Source organism: Rhodamnia argentea, chromosome 10 (assembly GCF_020921035.1).
Source record: "Rhodamnia argentea isolate NSW1041297 chromosome 10, ASM2092103v1, whole genome shotgun sequence".
Lineage (NCBI taxonomy): Eukaryota > Viridiplantae > Streptophyta > Magnoliopsida > Myrtales > Myrtaceae > Rhodamnia > Rhodamnia argentea.
In genome coordinates, this window is record NC_063159.1 from 14,069,108 (window position 1) to 14,089,629 (window position 20,522).

The following is a 20,522-nucleotide window of genomic DNA, read 5'->3' on the forward strand; positions in this document are numbered from 1 at the left end:
TACTTTTTTTGCCGGCCTATTATCTAGTAAATTCACTTTCGAAATGCACGTGAACGTGTCTGTAGAGTCGTGTTCCTTACATATCTAACTCGAGTCGTCATGCTCGTTCTTAATTATTTAGCGACCCAATTCAAAGCTATGTAAAGTTACAACTATCATATATATAAAAGATAGCAAATACCCACGTTTTGTTTTAGACACTCACGCTCCCAAGCATGATCTATGGATTGAATGTCTATTATTTGAGTCAAGCAGGTTACCACATGCAATGTTTGACAGCCATTTTTTGCTAGTTTGATTGCTTGACGGAACCAGGAATGAGAGAAGGAATGACACAAACGATCATTCGATAGCCACTTTGAGGAAAGAGGAAGTGGATAGAGAGAGAAGGAAGGGAATATAACAAAAACTCTACACATGAGCTCGAAAGCAGAGAGGAAGGAAGCCAAACTTTTGTCACAAAAGTGCAATATTATAGAATCATTGAGAAAATTTTGAAAGAAATCTTAAACCTATTATACAAAGGCCGATTGAATCATAAATATTTTTATTGTGCCAATTTAATCTTAAACCTTTAAATTGTGCTAATTTAACCATGAATATTTAAATAATTTGTCGATTTAATTATAAATCTTTTAATGATTTGTCAATTTTGATAAAAAAATCATTGATGTGGTGATATGCTCAGAGTTGTTTGTCTTACGTAATACGACCGGCACTAAAGTGATGTGGACAATGTTTGCAATTTTTTCTTTTGTTATCCTTTTTCTTTTTTCTATTTTTCCCTTTTTTCTTGGCCGCCCTTGCCGGATCAAACAAGGACAGCTCTCGTGCTCGCCAAATTCTCCGAGGGCGATCTTTGCCTCGAGGTGGCAACCTCTACTAGCCATCAACGAAGCCCAATGGAGAGTAAAAGGGAAAATGGGAAAAATTCGGAAAATCTTAAAAAATTTGCTAAAAAAATTCACATTAGGGCTGGTCATGTCACGTAAGATGGTCGGCGATCGATTAGATCGCGATGTCAATGGTTTATGTAAATTAATAAAAGGTTAGGATTAAATTGGCAATGGCCATATGATGATGATTAAATTAGCATGATTGAATTATTTAGAACTGAATCGGTTAACATACAATCGTTTTATAATTAAATTGACACAATTAAAAGATTTAGAACCGAATTATCCTACTGTACAATAGATTTAAGACGCGGACAATATCTACCCTTAAAGAACCAACCAGCAAAGACATGAATAAAATTGTCATTTTTCTCTTTCCACTTTTAGGCTGGCCTAACTTTACCTCGTTAGGGGGGTGGTAACGAATTCAAATCACTTTTCATAACTTATTGATGTTAGTGATATTAGACTATATATTCGATTTTACGCATTTGTCGGGATCATACATACATCTCATTTGACATTGCATATCATTAATTGATTGTAATCGATATCATGGTTATCTTATTACTTTAGATAGTTACGTGATAAATATTATAATTAACCCTTTTCTATACACATCAAAATATACCGAAATTCCTCTATATCTCTAAAAGACACCTAAAATATATTTTTCACACTTGAATTCGAGGAACCCTTCATGTCGGCACATCACATCTGGGCCGTTGAATTTCATAGATGTTATGTTTGTCTCACGAAAATTAACAAAATTTAACGTCGGATTCAATTTAGTACGTGTATCACATCCACCAAATAATTTCTTACTCGAATTCGCTCTCTCTCTCTTTTTTATAAAGTGGCACGTGTGTGGTTCTTATTCCTCCATATACCACGCCACAAGACAAAACAGGGGGAAAAAAAAGACACAAACTATGATTAAACCCTTTCTCTCACTACCTCTTCATTCCTAGCCTTCTCTCTCTCTCTCTCTCTCTCTCGTTCACTTGCCTGCAATGCTGAGCATCGAACATCATCGTCAAAGGCCTACGACAAGCAGCGGATCGATTGACGACGACGACGAGGAGCACCGGTTCAGAGACATCCACGCCCTGACCCCGCCGCCCCCGCCCCTGCCTTCCGCCCCCGCTGGCCGCAGGAGGGACCAGTGGGAGACCGGCAGCCATGGCCGGTCTTCCTCTCTGTCCATGGGGAGCGACGTGGCCTCGAGCGAGAACTTCACCACCATGAGCAGAGAGTTCAACGCTCTCGTCATCGCCGGTAAGGCCACCGATCTCTGTCTCGGAACAGGACACGAACGTCGCGAAGAACTTTCTGTAGAAAACGATTCCGCTTGATTTAGTTGGAGTGTGCAGCAGTTGCTCTTTTAAACTGTTAGAGAACGAGGCTCATGGTACAGATATCTTCTCCATAGCTTCGACGTATCGCGGAACCGTGCGCTCTGAATCTTTCACGATCGTAGAGCGATACACGATCTGCACAAAGAATTAGGTATGAAAACTGCATGGCCTCTTGCAGGCTCTGCGATCAACACGGAGACCGAGCAGAGCGCGAGCAACAACGCGAACGGGAACAACCTGGCGATGATCGGAGAAGATGACGACGGCACTCCGGTGGAAGAGACGAACCCGCTCGCGATCGTCCCGGAAAATAATCCCCTGGAGGAGGTTGGGCGGAGCAGCAGCTCTCCGAGACGTGCGGGGTCAAGCGTGAGCGTGAGCGGCAGCGGCGGCGTCGTCGGCCCGGGAGACCAGGTGATGGTGCAGAGGGTGAAGAGGGAGGAGGTGGAGGCGAAGATAAGCGCGTGGCAGAACGCGAAGGTGGCCAAGATAAACAACCGGTTCAAGCGGGAGGACGCCGTCATCGGCGGGTGGGAGAGCGAGCAGGTCCACAAGTCCTCATCTTGGATGAAGAAGGTCGAGGTACGTGGCGCTCGCATGATCAAAAATGATTCTTCACGAGCAGTTTCTGAAATTACTTGTTCTGTACGCCGATTCATTCATGCTTAACTGGTGTGGTGGGTCAACATTAATCACTCCGAAATGATGAGCCGTTTGACCAGAGGACCATCACTTTGTTGTACGCAAGTACTTCAATTGTACGCAAATTAATGCAACGCAATGATTGGAAGAGTATAGTTTAAGCTCAGCCCCTTAAAGTCTCCTCAAGTTCCGATTATGGCCTTTCTCTCGCTTATACCGAGTTAATCGCTTCTTTTTCTTTAATTAAAAAATTAGGGTTTCGATCTATTTTCTTAATGGTAGGAGGCTTAGGGTTTGGCTCGTTGGTGATGACAATGAATTTGATTGATGCTGCAGAGGAAGCTGGAGGAGAAGAGGGCGAGAGCGTTGGAGAAGATGCAGAACGACATCGCGAAGGCGCGCCGGAGAGCGGAGGAGAGGCGGGCGAGCGCGGAGGCCAAGCGAGGGACCAAGGTCGCCAGGGTCCTCGAGATCGCGAACCTGATGAGGGCCGTCGGTCGAGCCCCGGCCAAGAGGTCCTTCTTCTGATATGTCGTAGCAACATACACACACTAAAGTCAGAAAATGGGAAAGAAGAAGAAGAAGACGGGTGCTGAGTGTAATTACGTAAAATTATGGGCATGGAAAAATAAGTGCCCCCTTCATATTTTAGGCCTCCTCCGACCTTTTTCAGAGACGGGGCAATGTTGCAAGGCGGGCATGTTGGACTTTGGACCGTCTTTTAAAGTTCTAGGAACTGTGAATTGATTGGTGTTTGGCAAAGGACTGTTTTTGTGCGGGGGGCAATGTGTCATCGATTTGCTTTTTCTAATATTGCCTTCTTGGAAAGGGCATGGTGTGTATTAGCGAACGTCATCTGCCGACCGTCTTGTGTAATATTAAAATTGAACCCGGATCGTCAGATCCGTTAGGTCTCACGTAAGATCCGGATGGGATTCGCCGGGATTTAATGGTCGGTAAAATAGTTTTGGGGGTGTGCTGCTGATGAATTGAAGGGACGGCCTCTTTTGTACGTGCTTGGTCTTGGTGGGTGAAGAAGTTGGATGCCAATTTGGCTTCATTGTTGACCTCGAGCTGATGGTCCGGCGCGTCTGCTTTCATTATGGTGATGTGATGTCGTTTTGTGCACCAATCAATTTCTCTCTGATTTAGGCTGCTTATCTACTGTGAAGTCACGAGCTATGAGGAATTGCAATTTCACTTTGATTTCAATTTTTGCTGACTCCCGTGAAGAGAAGTCTGGTGTACGGGGAAAGGAGAGAAAATGGAGGGATTGAAAATTTTAAGTAACGAGTTTAAAGATTTTGGCATTCATGTGAGAGGAGAGGGGAGGACAATTTCAAAAGTAAATTTTTGCCTTTTGGCTCGTTTTGGACTTTGCGGAGGAGCTGGAGGGACATCGGCGAAGGGTCAACTAGGGTTGCGTGGCCAAGGGTTGCACGACCTCAGCGGGCCGTCACTTGGGATCATGCGACCACGACGTCGACTCGATGGGGTTGCATTGCCTCTTGCCTAGTGTCACGTTAACTCGGCGGCCCTTGCTTGGGGTTGCATCGACGCTTGATCTCTAGATCTAGCTTGCCTAAAGTCGCCCAACCTTGATCTGAAGTCCATTGTGTACAATAATTGCCTATCAAACACTATTTATATTTCATGAAACTCCTTTGGTCTAAAGTCCGTTGCACAAATACAAAATTGTGTTGGAAAACATAATCCCTTTTCCCTTCATGAGAAGGGTCGACAATCTGATTAATCAGACGACCGATAGGGGTATCAATAGTTCAATTCTATTCGGTTTTTCAAGAAAATCGAATCGAATTGAATCATTAGGGTGGAAGCTTGAATTGAACCAAATTTCGCTCCGAGTTCTAGCAGAGGAAAACGACTAGCTAAAGGCTTTACACCTTCGAGCTTCATCTTCCACCATTGCCATGCTCGACCACAAGGATGAGATATGGGTCTCAAATCGAGGACAAGCATCAGATGTCGGCTCTCTCATGCTCCATCTAGGGATCAAATTGACCTCCAATTGACGACGAAGGGGCTGGATTTGCTATCGAGGGTGGTGGCGGACGAGGTTGAGGGCACTGATGCTGAGGTCGGCGGGGATAGATTTAGGGAGTTGTGGAGGAGGAGGCTTGCAGAGGAAGAATGTAGGTGGGAGGAAGATGATCTAAAAAAGGAAAAAAAAAAGAATAGTTATTTTGGGGGAAAAGGGTACTTTTAGTATCAAAAAGTATGTACGGAGATCACTTTGGTATCAAAAGTTTTAATCGGATCACTTTAGTGCCAAGTCGGAAACAAAATGATTACTTTGGTGCTTTCGGCGATAATTTTCGGCCAAAACTACCACGTGTCATTAATAATTATTATTTTAATGAAAAATGACATTTAAAAAAATAATAAGTCCACGCGGGCTGCCATGTGGAATTTACACTTTAAAATAAATTAAAAAGTCAAATTCAAATTTAAAAATTAGCTAAAAATAAATTCTTTTAAAATACAGATTTTATTTAAAATAAAATTAAAAATAAGCTTAAAATTTAACAAAAACTTTAAATTTTTTTTTTTAATTCTTCTGGTTTACCAGGCAACGAGGGCTTGCACATCCCTCATTGCTTGGTTATGCAAGTAACCTTGTTTTTTTGTTGTTGTTGTAATTTTAAGCTAATTTTTCAATTTATTTTGAGTAAAATTGTATTTTAATTTTTTTTCCAAAATTTAGATTTTTTAAACTAATTAAGTTTATATTTATATTTTTAATTTTTTTTCAATTTTCAATTTTTTTCCCAATTTTTAGCTCGGTTTGTCAGTTCGGGTTGACACCCCTGATCGATACTCAAAACTCTATGCATCATTTGTGGTGAAAGAAAGATATTTTCAGACATAGGAAATCTACCTTTGATGTGCTGCCCTCCATTATGTCTAGTTCAATTTATGCCTGGATATATAAATTAAACTTAGACATCTCTTTAATTTTACGAATCTGTGCTTTTCGTTGCACGAAATCCGCTGTCCTAGACCTAACAACACTATCATTAGTTTATCAATTGACAAGGGAATCCTCGAATGATTCGGACAAAACTGGTAGATCAAAGTGGGGAATTAAATACCACCGAAAGTGCTTCAGAACAAATCTTCGAGGGGCCAACTCATGCACTCCACCAGGAAAGCAACTCTTTCTCCAGGAATAACGACTTTTGTCGAATGTGAAGGCCGACATAAAGTAACAAATAATCGCATCGAGTATTCAAATTGTATTTTTACTTCCCGCTATCTGACGAGAAATCGAAAGGAAATTACGTTCGTGCTCATCCGTGTCGTGACAAAACGCTTGATGCGATATGCGAATGAGGATGTATTGACACGCTACCTCATCGGATGAGAAGGTGTTAGATAAATTTAAAATTGAAGTACTTTTCCTTGAATATAGTAAGGTGTGCGTTTTGTACATGTAAACTACGTTAGGGTTCTGACCGAAAAAACTTCATCTAGGAATGTACGGGAGGTGGAAGTTTAATTGAAAATCACGCACGTACTTAGGGCCTTCTAATGGGGTTTGAGTTGAATCGACAATGGCTCGACTCATATTGAGCCCATTTTAATCCGGGTTAACCACGATTTTGCTTGAGAATGGAATGGAAACGATTCTTGATCAAGTTGTTCAAGTCTTTCGACAAAGAGACTGTGAAGTGGTCGGATTGATTGATCACTCTACCAACATGATACACTCCCCGATGGATTTCGCATTTGAATTTTCAAAACGCTCGTTAACAGTCGAGTTGTTTCTCCGCGTGTCACTGCCGCGCGATGTATCTCGTGCGTGGAATGCCATTTCCCCAACTCAAATCTTGTCCCCAAATCTACATTTGTCCAATTGGCTTGGTGGCCCACGAACCCAATAAAAGCGCCGATGGATGGTCCTTGGGCCGAAGAAGCAAGGCCGAAAACGACCAGTGGGTAGTACATGGATCGTGCAAGATGGGCCGGGTACATGGACGGCCCGACCCGCTTATCATCGTCTTTTTCTTGTGGATGGTGGAGACCACGATAGACTCTCAATTTAGAATATCCCAGGAACCCAACCCGGAAGATCCTCTGAGTCCTTTTCTTTCTGCCATCTTAACAATTCTTCTTCACCTTGGCTGATTTGTTCTTTGTCTTCCCTTTTTTTAAACTTAGGCGATGTTTCGACCCCAAAAAAAAAAAAAAAAAACTTAGGCAATGGTGTTTTACTGGACCAAAATGACAGAACCATTATATTACGTCCCTCTCGAATTATTGGCAGATATCACTTAGAATGTATAGCACAAATCCGCTTGACCTTGAGTAATACTTATATGAGACCGACTTATGAATAGATTAAGAAAGAGAGTCGGCAAATTATAACCGAGGGTTTATACTAATATTGAATGACAATTTCGTACCTCACTTTATTAGTGTTTATGCAAATATCAAGTAATCACTTTAGACATAGATATTAAGGAAAATTCCAAATAATGGCATGAAGTGGATATTATTTCAAATAAGGATTTGAAATGGTCTTGGCTGTTTCAAATAAAGTGCTTGACATCGCAGGCCGGCCAAATATTTCAACCGATCAAGGGCATTTTCATCAATTGATTATTGTAACCTAAATTTTAGTTAAATTAGGTTAAAAATCTAAAAAACTAAAATTTTAAAAAAGACAAAAAAAAAAAAAAAGAACGATCAGGTTGGAGAAAATATCAAATAATCACTTTAGATGAAGATATTAAGGAAAATTCCAAACAAAGGCATGAAGATGATGTTATTTCAAGTAAGGATATGAAGTGGTCATGGCTATTTCAAATAAGGGTATGACCTAGCCGGCCCGCCAAATATTTCGATCGATCAAGAGCATTTTCGTCAATTGATAATTGTAACCTAAATTTTAGTTAAATTAAGTTAAAAATATAAAAAAAATTAAAAATTTTGAAAAGCAAAAAAGGAAAAAGAAGAAGAAGAATGATCGGGCTAGAGGGCTAGCCGCCTACGATGGGGTGGCGGCCATAGGCAAATGGCCTTATTATTATTTTTTTGTGCTTTCTTTTTTTAGTATAAAAATAGAAAAGGAAAAAGACAAATAAAAAATTAAAAAAAGGTAAAGGACGAAAATGCCTTTGACTAGTCTGTGCTATCACGCCTTTTTTTGATTATGACTTGGCCACTTATTTAAGAAAATAAAAATACTTCAAGCCCTTTGTTTGAAATTTTCCCTTAATGCTATTATATGTTTTTTCTATAATTAATTAACATCCCTTGGAATTTTCCCATTGCATACAGTTTTATACTCATTTTCTCGTAGGTCACACTTTCCTTCTTCTTTTTACTTCTCTGTTCTCTTAGGAGGTAATTCTTTTCTTTCCACACCTTCCTACTCTTCAAGTCAAGAAAGCGAAGATTTACGATGCAAACCCCACCTTCCTACACCCTTTTATTGAAAAGGGAAAGAGATTTGGTACTTGTAAGGGTTATGGCCATGAAAATGTAAATCAAAAGGCAAAGATCTTATATCAAGCTCACATTCAAGAACCCTCATAAATCATGGTGCTCAAATATAGGCACAATGCATTTTTGAGGGGATCTAAGCAACTAAATGATCTCTCTTCTATGTATTTTATTAAGACTATTGCAGTACAATTATAATTTATTATATAAAGACTGTAATTTGTAATAAATTATATGAACATCATCCTCTTTTTTATAATGGTTCTAACATTCTATTTGTTGTAATGGTTCTACATTTTGTGCTTTTTCCGGCGACTCGCAAAAAACTTTCGACTTAACACCAGCATTTGGATATTTTGCGAGAAAAAACCGGGAGAGAACCGAAAGAACACGAGACACCAAAGGTGCGGAAAGAAGAATTACCCACAAGAGAAGTAAGAAGGAGGAGGAAAATGAGACCTATAAGAAAGAAAAGGGAGAAACAAACAAAGAGAGGGGAAAAAAAATAATGAAATCATTTTCGTAAAATTGCAATTAAAACATGCTAAAAGGTGAGCCACACTGAGGATAATACGGTGGAAACATTATGACATGATGTATTCGAGTCAAAGAAGGAGTGGCAAAAGTCTTTTATTAATTACTCAAACATTTTTATTTTGTTATATTTAGTATATATTTGGTAATGCCCGTGTTTATCTACTTCACGTAAAAGAATAGAAATCTATTTGATAAGGTAAATTAATTTTTCTTACGGACCAGTGCCAATGAAACAAATTTGGAACAAGACAGAATGTTTCCGAAAATAAAATTAAAAAGAATTATTTTTACTCGGAAATTATTTATGGAACAGGTCCTCAATTGTCAGATATTTGGTCGCGTCGGACCTGCGGAGAGCCTCCCCGCAAAATCCTGACCCCAAAAAATATACAGATAAAAAAAGCGCAGGTGATGACAAATCAACGGGAGCCACGTACTGGGAACTGTCCACGTCACCCTCCAAGTGGGGCCACAGCGTCGACGTGGATGAACATTGGGCCGCAACGAAAAAAAAACCCAGATGATGACGATGTACGAAGAGCACTACCACCACCACCACCAATAACGGCCGCATTTGCCAAATCGCTTCCGCCTTCGCTCTCTCTCGCGCGCGCGTACTCTCACACTGCAATTGCACAGAGAGAGAAGAAGAAGAAGAAGAAGAAGAAGAAGAAGATAGAGATGGCGCTCGCCTTCCGCAGTCCTTCGCCTGCTCTGTTAAACCCTGGCTCGAGCTCGAACGCGAGGAGTCGCCGCCCTTCTTGTCAGTCGGCGACGCAGCTCTTGGGTCTCGGCTCGAGCTTGTCTTCGCCTCTCGCCTCCGGGACGACCCTCCGATGTCGTTCCAAGCGTCGGATTCACCGCCCCATCGCCTGCTCCGCCACTCAGACCACGGAGACGCCTACTGGTACGTTTCGGAAACTCCGCCGCCGACTTGAGTTGTCATTGCGGAGATGATGAATGCTCGCTACTCTCTGGTCTGCTTTCGATATCACGCACTGTGCGAGTAAGCATGGGGATTTTGTGTTTGTCGTTGTTCTGGGATTCCGATTTCTTTAGTTGGCAGAAACAGGCTTTCTAGTGGGAAATGAATTTTCTTGACTGGAGACATGGCGAGAGATTTGTAGATCACCAGTGCATTGAGAGAGTGATTGATGCCGAAATTTTGTTCTGGCAGAGAAGAAGAGCCAGTTGATGAGGAGAAGAGATATAAGGAATATAGCCATTGTTGCGCATGTTGATCACGGAAAAACAACTTTGGTGGATTCTATGTTGAGGCAAGCCAAGGTACAGCTCGAAATCCCTTTGTATTCTAAACAAAGACTCTAAACATTGGTCTTCGGCAGTTTTACATCTGAACCAGGAACGCATTCTCTTCCAAGGGAATGAAATATTGCTGATGTGTGTATCGGTTCTCATTTGCAGGTTTTTCGTGATAATCAATTCGTGCAAGAACGGATAATGGACTCGAACGATCTTGAACGTGAAAGGGGAATTACAATTCTTAGCAAAAACACTTCTATCAATTACAAAGACATGAAAATTAACATAATCGACACACCGGGACACTCTGACTTTGGAGGTGAAGTGGAACGCATCCTTAATATGGTGGAAGGAGTGCTGCTCGTGGTAATTTTTTCATTTTCCTGTTGGCCGTGTTATGCAGTTCTCGTGGAAACCTAAATTATCTCATAATTGATCAGGTGATTATCACTTTAGAGATGTGACAGTCTTAGTGCTGCGATAAGATAATTTAGCTACAGAGCAAGATGATAGGGTAACGGATACATTTATAGATAAATCTTAAACCCAAATTTAGGGAAATTTGAAACCCTGGGCACATCTGGTGTCTAGACTCTATTTTATTCGACAGAGGTTGTTACTGAGTAAGAACTATGGTTTCCTCTGATTGTTCACTTCAAAACTTTGTGCATTTGATACTTTTCTAACTTGAGTTTTCATTTCCTAGTTCTGAATTTGCTACTTCTTCCCTTGTCTGTAACGTACTTTCGTCTGAATATATGGTAAGAAGGACCTTATTTGAATCGCATATTCAATACTACACTAGAAGGCACGTATGCTCTGTTAGTTAGTTGTTGCTTTACATCAAATGACTGTCGATCCTCCTTTCTTGAGTGTCTCTGTTTTACTTTCTTTTGTCTTTGTGGTTAATAAGAGTTTCCTCCCGTGTTAATTTTAATGCACATCACTCCTCTCTCGTAGGTGGATTCTGTTGAAGGTCCTATGCCCCAAACAAGATTTGTCCTGAAGAAGGCATTGGAATTTGGTCATGCTGTAGTTGTCGTCGTCAATAAGATTGATAGACCATCTGCTCGTCCAGATTTTGTCATAAACTCCACTTTTGAATTGTTCATTGAACTAAATGCGACAGATGAACAGGTACTTGTGGCATATACTGGAAAAACAATCATATCTGTGTTGTGACGCGTCAACAGATAAAATTTAGGCTACTCAAATATTTTTGTATAGTAGTAATAGTTTCTGGTAGTCTAGATGGAGGTATTCATCATGAGGATTGTCAAGTACTTTTGACTCTTATCTATATGGTTACCCTCAGAATCTAAATATGAGTAATTGGGATTTTATAACTGTTCATTACCTTTCCTCTTTTATGTTTGGGTCTTTAGAACTGGATTCATCAGAAGTTAATTCATCTAGATGTGATGCACGTGCAGTGTGATTTCCAAGCAATATATGCTAGTGGCATTAAAGGAAAAGCTGGACTTTCCCCAGATAATTTGGCGGAAGACCTTAGCCCACTTTTTGAGGCGATAATCAGATGTATACCCGGACCTTGTATTGACAAGGATGGCACATTACAAATGCTTGTCAGTGGTTCTACACCTTCATAGCCTCTCTCCCTCTCCCTCTCAAATCTATCACCTCATTTTTGTTTTTGTTATTAGCTGATGTTGCTATAATGTGCTACCTTATATTGGGCTAGGAAGAAAAAGTAATTTCCTGGACTTGTCTACAAAACTAGAACATGGACACTTGTTACCTTTTTACTCAAACTTCATTGTTAGATAACAGATGGCAGTTTAATATAATGATGGTCAGCAAGTCTAAAGTATAAGTAGAAATGAACTAGTCTCTTGTTCTCTCGAAGCATCATATTATAGTGCTTCCTCATCCTATCTTCTCAAGTTATGGATCCTTTGCTTGGTATTGATTAAGTAAGCTTGATTGTCAACATATTTTGAATCCAGTAATGTGTAGCAATCACTTTTTGTTATTTAGGCCACAAATATTGAGTATGATGAACATAAAGGACGGATAGCTATTGGGCGCTTGCATGCTGGGACTTTGAAGAAGGGCACTGATGTGAAGGTAAAGCTCGAAAGCTCAAATCTTCTCATGGACGTCTTTCCTTTTCCTTCTCTAGAACTTTTAGCTCTGCTGGTCTTTCAGAGATAGTTTACAGCTAGAACTTCTCTCAACCTTAGTTAGTGATGATCAGATAATTGTCTAAAGCTAAGCCAGTGGACATATTGGTTTTAGTTGGTCCCCTGGTATTTGAAATACATGCTAATGAAGTGTTCATTGGTAGTGAATCCACCTTGTAGAAAATGCACTGATGAGTCAGTGAAGGAGTTGTCTGCTATTTCATGGACCTTTTTCTTGAATTTAATCTTGAGATGAGATTAGTTTGGGACATTTTTCTTATATGCTTTAGTATTGATGATTCATTTGATGGAATTAAGAGATTAGTAACTTATGCTCGGATAGTCTTTGTCAATAGTTGTCTTTTTCATTAACCTGAGATTCCAATCTTATGCTTCTTAATGTAAAATTATTTGATCATTCCAATTCAATATCGGAATCCACAAAACTTTATATGACTTACTTGTCAGAAAAACAGAAATTTAATATCAATACTCTAAAATTTAACAACTATTAGTCTGTACATGGCTCAACCAAGAATATCCTCAGTCTTTCTTTGAATGCTTGTACAGAACTATGGATGCGTTGTAGTTATCATGGGTAAACCTTGCTTGCTTATTATCCTGAGTGAATTTAATTTGAACTGTTGGCTAAAAAATTCATGGATGCCTATTATTGACTGTGTAATAGGCCACAACCCTGGGAATGCGGGCCAGAATTGGCTGTATGCTTGTCAGAAAGAAAGAAAGTTTGCTCTCTTTTCTGACTATTTTAATTTGTTTCTTCTTTAGGTATGCACTTCAGAAGATTCTTGTCGATATGCAAGAGTTAGTGAGCTTTTTGTGTATGAAAAATTCAGTAGAATTCCTGTAGAAAGTGTGGAAGCAGGTGATATATGTGCAGTCTGTGGCATCAACGATATCCAGGTAATTTTCATTTCCTACACGAGGATCACAATAATGTTTAGCTATCTTCTTCTTTGTGACTAGCATCTAATCTGCTCAGATTGGAGAGACAATTGCTGATAGAATATCAGGAAAGCCATTACCTGCCATCAAGGTGGAGGAACCAACAGTGAAAATGTCATTTTCTATAAACATATCACCATTTGTTGGACGGGAGGTATGCTATTTGAACAGTAATATACTGGAAGTCCTTTGGGGCCTACTTGTCAATTGTAATATAAAATTGCGGCATGAATAGATACATTGTTGTTTGCTAGGTTCTCCTTTTGGAGTGCTGGGATTCTATCACATGTTAACTGGATCTGCTTTATCTAAGAATTCAATAGCAAGAGCACACATATTGTATCACTAAAAAAATCTTGTCCTTAATTAATGTCTCTGGAATTATCCTCTGTAATATTGCATCTCCTACAGGATTACACTTTAGTTGTAAAATTGGCGCTCAAAGGTCCTTTAGGAAATTGTTGAAATAGCTTGTTTGCATCGACAGTTTACATATGTCTGGCGATGTGTGCGTCTCTGCAGCTTGACTGTAGTTGTAGTTGTAAAATCTTTCTGGCAGTTTGATGGGAAGTTTGAGGTTAGGAGAATAGAGGTTTAAATTTTTTCTACGTTGAAGTGTTTAAATATTAAACCATCCCTTCATCTAATACTAGAATAGTTGGTAGTGGTCCCACAAATTTTATATGGTACCAAAGCAGGAGATCGTGAGTTCAAATCTTTCTAGGTCTTTATGGGTCTCCCTTATTATGTATTTCCACGCTTTAGTATCAGGTGTCCAGCCTTTGACTACGGGGAAGTGTTGAAGCATTCATATATTAAATGACGCCTTCATTTAATAGCTTAAGGTTCTAAAATAGCTGACTCTGTGGCTTGAGTAAGGTTTACTAGATGCATGGAGGATGGTTTGCTTTATCCCTAGACACTCCATTATTTTGCCATTTGGTCTGTCTTTTTTTCTTTGTTTCTTATTGGGATGGCATGTTTCTGTATTTGGATTGCCAGTATAAATGTTGTGGAAGATTCGTGTAGGGGAATTAAAATTTTGTTTTTCAGGGAAAATATGTTACTAGTCGGAACTTACGTGATCGACTATTCCGTGAACTTGAGAGGAATTTGGCAATGAAAGTTGAAGACGGTGAAACTTCTGACACCTTCATAGTCAGTGGGCGTGGTACCTTGCATATCACCATTCTAATAGAAAACATGTAAGTGTGCTCCCTGTCCTTTCCATTCCCACATATGTGTGCCTATCCACTCGATAATGCCTTTCAGGCGAAGAGAAGGATATGAATTCATGGTGGGCCCTCCTAAGGTCATTAGCAAAAGGGTGAATGACAAGTTGATGGAGCCATTTGAGGTGAGTGCCTAATCACTATTCCTTCACAACGAATAATTTCAATACTGATATACCTTCGATCTTTGTGGACCCTTGGATGACTTTCTATTTTCTTAAATCAATGGAGGACATTACTGGTAGAGCTCATCCAGAAAGAGTACTGGACGATCTGCATCTTCTGTTGTGTATTCAAATAAACCCATTTTTCTGCACCAGATATTAGGGTTCTCAATACTATCTAACTTAGAAACTTGATTCTATTCGCATGGACAACTATGTGTCAAAAATTAGGTGACCTTGATGTTTGATATCCTTGCCAGATTGCTACGGTGGAGGTACCAGAAGAACACATGGGATCTGTCGTTGAGCTTCTTGGCAGAAGGCGTGGGCAGATGTTTGATATGCAGGGGGTTGGGTTTGTAAAACAATTTCTCTCTCCTGTTATTTACATGACCAAACTTTGAGGTTTCTTTGTGTAAGTGTATTGCAAATTTACTATAGCGTTCAAAATGTATGTTGTATTGATCAAGGACGCAAGGTGGCCCTGCTTTTTTAGGGTAAGAAGTAGTAGAGAAAATGACGATGCATAAACGACATCTTATGGAAGAAGTTGTTTGCGTAGCCGTTTTGGTGCCTGGTGGCACCATATTTGATGATTGTATGGTAGATAATGCTAATGCTAGTCAAATTTTTATCCTTCCATTTGTAAAAATAAGTGATGCAATCTGCACATTGGAGATCGGTAGTTTTTAACATCTTGCGTGCCATTGCATGCTATGTGAGAATAGACATTATTTGTGAGATGAGATGCCCTCACATGCTCATGTTCAGATTGTTCTTAAGATCTTTGATTGTGCCTGAAGATATTCAATCAGCACTCAGAGGCATTTGTTTTACTGGACTTTTCTTAGTTGCAGCTGGGATAGAGCAGATAGCTTTAGTCTTGGTAGAATAGAGCTTGGCTCTTCGCAATATGTCGCTTATTTGAATTGCTGACTGCTGCTGCTTCCTTGGTCATTAGGGTCTCTCTCCTGCAGGTAGTTTGTTGTGTGAAAACATGATTTTGATCTTAACTTAGGCAAACTTTTGTGTCTTCCAGGTCAGAGGGAACTACTTTGCTTAAATATAGGATGCCAACTCGTGGCCTTCTTGGACTGCGAAATGCAATTTTAACTGCTTCTCGGGGAACAGCTATTCTCAACACAATATTCGATAGCTACGGTCCTTGGGCTGGTGATATCAACACTCGGGATCAAGGATCATTGGTAACTTTTTTTGTTGGAATTTTGTTATTAGTTGAGACTTAAAACCATGTGCAGAAATTTTACTTCCACGCTTTTATTAACCACACGTTTTCTCTCTACCTTCCTCTGTTATATAGTGACTTATAAGACTAATTTTCAGGTTGCTTTTGAGGATGGAACAAGTACATCCTATGCCCTTGCAAGTTCTCAGGAGAGGGGGCAGATGTTTATTGGTCCTGGCGTGGAGGTTTATAAAGGTCAAATTGTAGGAATTCATCAGCGCACAGGGGATCTATCCCTCAATGTCTGCAAGAAAAAGGCAGCAACCAACGTGCGCTCCAACAAGGAACAAACTGGTGAGAGGCAGCTATACTAAAGTTGTGCATTTCCTTCCTATTACCTGTGAATAAATAGGCAGAAGCATTTATGAGAAATTCATACATTATCATGTGAAGAGTTTGCTTCCCATCTTTGAGATGTTGATTGCTCCCATTTAATGAAGACAGAATGTCACTTCAATTGAACAGCTGCAGTTAGAATTATCTATTTTGCATTTTGGTTACACAAGTAAAATATTTATATCTCACAATGGGTATCTGGATATGTGTCTTCCTCTTTGATCGACTATAGCCACAAAAATTATAGAAGTTCTGCTATGTTATATTTCTCTAGTACCTACATCTCATACATGTATTTGTTATCTGGGAAGAGGCTAATATTAGGTCGCTGAAACGAAAGTTCGATCCTCTCTTTTATTTGGGATGTCACTGTGATCTCTCAGCTGGTCACATACAAGCGGAAGTTAACATGCTCTGATCCAATCTATTAATACTTTTACTCCCTTTTGCAGTGGTGCTTGATACACCATTGGATTATAGTTTGGACGACTGCATAGAATATATTCAGGAAGATGAACTGGTGGAGGTGACTCCTTTAAGTATCCGGATGTGCAAAAATCCTAAGCTTGCAAAGAAGTCGAGGTGAAGGTGAACAGCTGAACATCTGCTTGTTGCCTGATTAATCATCTGCTGCTCGAGCAACATATCTGTTAAAGTTTACATGTTGCTCTCTCTCTCTCTCTCTCTGCGGGAGGGTATATAGTGGATGTTGGAAGCTCTCTACATAAACTACTTTTGGCGATCCACCTCATCTGGTCATCCAGATCATGCCCATTTTTTGTAGCCTTCCTAACTCCCAGCGAGTTCATACATACAGAAAGGGACTTCAAGCACTGTATCATTGCCAATTGGAGGTCATAGTTAAATTGTACTACTTCTAATTTTCAACATCAATAGCGAAGCATTGTACTCTTTTACCTGAATGAATCATACAGTGGAGATTTCCAGAGATTCACTGCCATGTCTTTCTTCACTCCGTCATACAGCCATTATATTTCCTCGCTCAAGTTCATGGTAATCTTTATTTGTTTACATTCTGTTTTTCTGCATATGGTGTCATACAATCACCGGTGTTTCCGCTTGAGTCAGTTCTGAAGCACCTCTTTTGGTGCGCCCCCTGTTGTCTCTTTCTTCCGTCTTAGCGGTGGGAGTGTGGAAAAGTTTCAGTGGTCCATGGCATGTACAATGTTTGGCTGTTCTGAGTTGATATTTCATCAATTGAAAAGTCAAAAAGCCATCCTTCTAGAACCTTGCTCTTGCATCCATCTGTTTAATTAACGAGTCACACCGTATTCTGCATATCCTTGTTAGCTTTAATCCATCTTATCTCGTCTTACCTACATATTCTCCACGCATTAGGGAAGTTCTCCAACATCTAGAACGCCAAGTACTCTTCCCCTGGATATCTGCCAAGTCTCCATGACTACGCTTCTGAATCCACGGAGAAGAAACTGTCCTTCCCGCGCACGTGTGCATCTAGAAGGTGAACGGTTCTGCAATATGGGTGTCTTTATCTTTTATCGTCTTTTTGTCCACAAAGCGTCGATGACCATGTCAAGATTAACATCTATGGTGTCTTGTCGAAGCAGAATCGGTAAAATAATCTCAATCATCAAACGGTTGGTTATCGAGATCAGGACGACTTTTATTACCACATTCGGTCGCTTTCCTTGTTTGACCTTTACGGTGCAAGCTGACGTGAACGAGAAAGAGCTCAGAATAATGCAGCGTTGTTGACGTCTCCCTCTCTCTCTCTTCCTCTTATTGGGTTTAATTACTTGTCATTGATAGAAGCCTTGATTTGAATGGGTCGTCATCAGCAAGGTGCCGAGACGACGATGTCTACACATACCATTCTTGACTTGGCATCCTCGCATGCCGTTCTGGTACATGGACCTTGATGCCCACAGTGCTAGTAAAATGCAGATACAGTACGTCTCAGCCCCGCAACTAGATCTCTCTATTTGTCATTCTTTCTATTCTGTCCGTCTTCACAGCGGCAAACCGAGGCCAATTGATTGGATGTGGATTAGAAAGTTAACTTTTATCTCAATCAAAGCTTATTACAAGAGAAAGGGTAACCCAACTTTGTAGATACACGAACCACCTCACATCACACTAATGAAGGCTAACACCCTAGGACAGTAGGAATGTAAACCTTCTGAATTAGAATAAAGCTATAAAAGCGAAAGAAAAGAGAGCTTCGAACGCTAAACGCTTTAGATGGTCATAGCAATAGCATAGGTAGAATCACGAGAAGAGTCCTACACAAAGGTGGGGAATACTAAATTGAGCATAGGAAGTTTGTTAGGTCTAATGCCGGCATAATATTATATATAGGCGCATTTCATTTTGGTTGATGATATCTAAATAAGAAGTAAAATAATGGCGTTGTTAAACGAGTATTACGTATTCAATTCATAATTACGCTTATCGCTCGTCCAAACAGGCCTGGCTACATGGCACTGATCTTCTAGCTTCTTTTTTTTCTTCTTCTCTCTCTCTTCTGTTGCTTTAACAGAAGGAAAAATAAAAATATTTGGCCAAATCATGATTTCCTTTGTCTTTTTGTTGTTTTCGTTTTTGGGTTTTGGAGCCGGTAAAGGCATGAATCGTCCGCTCAGTCACTGTTGAATCCACTGTCGAATCCACGCTTGCTTCTTTACAACCCAGCAACGACCGTCTCCAACCTCACGCTCTCAAAAGTGACCTTTTTCCCCTTTCTTCGTCTTTCTTTAAGCACTTTTCGGCTTTTGAACACACCATTTGGGAAGGTTCGTGTTAGGATTAGGCGCATAGATACGAAAAGTTAGGCAGGAAACGTGAAGGAGACAAATCAAGATATAAGATTAATTTTGATTTACCCTTATATTAGGACTACCTGCAGTAAGGTATTCTACTGTTATTAAGAAGGGGAATAGATTAATATAATAACATTAGTTATTCATTTACTCAAACTTAAACTATCAATAAAACACATGCTCAAAATATAAAATTCATACGGCTTTTTCGAGATGTTGTCCCGCACTCGCCCGCTCATAGAGTAGTGAGATTTCCGTGCCTTTCTATCGATGGAGAACATGAACCATATTCCATCATTCGTATGTCAGATTGAGCTCATATGGCATGCACCGTCCAAAGAAACTACTGTGTCATTGGACAGAAGTTGCTTTTGATGGAGAAGTTAAGAAAAAACTGCTTTCATTTTTTTCGAGATATTTATACTGTTTGGATTGACAATATGTTGATTTTCCAACGAATTATATAAAATTTGCGATGCGACAGGAAGATAGTAAGAAAATTCCTTTACTCTAGCGGTACCAAATAGTTAATTTGACGGCTATCGACGTGTCACCTTGTCCCACAATGATAACTGATTTTAACAAAAGAGAAAAAAAAAAAAAAAGGAAAAAAGATGGAGAAAATTTCCAACGTTATATTCAAAGTCAAAATCCTGGAGTTTGACCGGCCAGCTGAAAGGTGGCGGTGCTTTTTAGATGCTCAAGTGGAACGCGTGAATTGTCCAAATCGCCCCCGCCTTTTCCTCTTCCTGCTCGGCAAGAGACATGAAATGACTTTCTCAATTCTCTCCCTAAAAAAAAACATTTTAAAAAAGAAAAAAAAAGAAAAACGGATAGAGACTGTGTGCTTTGACGCAAGTGCCCCCCTTAAGCGAGGAACATCCACATCTCATTTGCCCTTTTCGTATTTTTTTTTTATTTTATGTTTTTGGGTCAATAATTTTCGTATGTTTAAAAGCATACCGAAATTAATATGCCAGATAAAGATTTTGCTGCGTCATTTAAGATTACAGCGACGACTCGGAGTGCGGCCTCCCTTAACATTTAGCCTCGTTCGTTGTCGGTCTATTTTGCAATGCCGTCCGGACTTTTGGTCAGCGTCTGCACCGGAGGCGAGGGAGCTTCGATGGGCTTAGGAAGCGACGGGCTATCGACGAGGACTGACTTGGACTTCTCATCGAGGCGAAGGATCGTTTGAACACGGCTCGAAAATCACACTCAACCGGATCGGAATCGACGGGTGTTGGGAGCGAGCACAGATATTTCAGAATGCTTAAAGAGATATTTTCGAATCCCCAAACCATGTGATAGGCGTTGGTATGAGATTTCATGGGACCATTACCAGCTATTTTAAAAATTCGATTTGTTTGATGAAGACGTTGTCTGATATTTAACTATTCTATCACTCCTCCTCACGCTTAATCAGATATTTTTGCGTGGAAATATTTAATAGGGAGAAGGGCAAATG

At 40.0% G+C, this 20,522-nt stretch overlaps 2 protein-coding genes across 2 annotated transcripts; both read left to right on the plus strand.

The window, feature by feature from the left end:
• The first annotated feature begins 1,844 nt into the window (after positions 1-1,844).
• LOC115730906 (remorin 4.1-like) lies at positions 1,845-3,702 on the plus strand. Its single transcript, XM_030661522.2, has 3 exons — positions 1,845-2,174; positions 2,433-2,836; positions 3,233-3,702. The coding sequence occupies exons 1-3, from the start codon at positions 1,910-1,912 to the stop codon at positions 3,422-3,424; spliced, it is 861 nt and encodes a 286-aa protein (XP_030517382.1). The 5' UTR covers positions 1,845-1,909; the 3' UTR covers positions 3,425-3,702.
• A 5,608-nt stretch (positions 3,703-9,310) lies between these two features.
• LOC115730878 (putative elongation factor TypA-like SVR3, chloroplastic) lies at positions 9,311-17,208 on the plus strand. The gene is made up of 14 exons (XM_030661498.2): positions 9,311-9,809; positions 10,080-10,189; positions 10,328-10,531; positions 11,126-11,302; positions 11,599-11,751; positions 12,164-12,253; positions 13,099-13,233; positions 13,313-13,429; positions 14,329-14,480; positions 14,548-14,632; positions 14,932-15,026; positions 15,711-15,876; positions 16,016-16,211; positions 16,706-17,208. The coding sequence occupies exons 1-14, from the start codon at positions 9,314-9,316 to the stop codon at positions 16,837-16,839; spliced, it is 2,310 nt and encodes a 769-aa protein (XP_030517358.2). The 5' UTR covers positions 9,311-9,313; the 3' UTR covers positions 16,840-17,208.
• The last annotated feature ends 3,314 nt before the right edge of the window (positions 17,209-20,522 follow it).

Bases quoted from the DNA above. Each gene is read 5' to 3' on its own strand.
- LOC115730906 (XM_030661522.2), top strand. From the start codon at position 1,910: ATGCTGAGCATCGAACATCATCGTCAAAGGCCTACGACAAGCAGCGGA. The intron at 2,175-2,432 runs GTAAGGCCACCG...GGCCTCTTGCAG, and splicing joins CAACGCTCTCGTCATCGCCG to GCTCTGCGATCAACACGGAG. The intron at 2,837-3,232 runs GTACGTGGCGCT...TTGATGCTGCAG, and splicing joins CTTGGATGAAGAAGGTCGAG to AGGAAGCTGGAGGAGAAGAG.
- LOC115730878 (XM_030661498.2), top strand. From the start codon at position 9,314: ATGACAAATCAACGGGAGCCACGTACTGGGAACTGTCCACGTCACCCT. The intron at 10,532-11,125 runs GTAATTTTTTCA...CCTCTCTCGTAG, and splicing joins TGGAAGGAGTGCTGCTCGTG to GTGGATTCTGTTGAAGGTCC. The intron at 14,633-14,931 runs GTGAGTGCCTAA...TATCCTTGCCAG, and splicing joins AGTTGATGGAGCCATTTGAG to ATTGCTACGGTGGAGGTACC.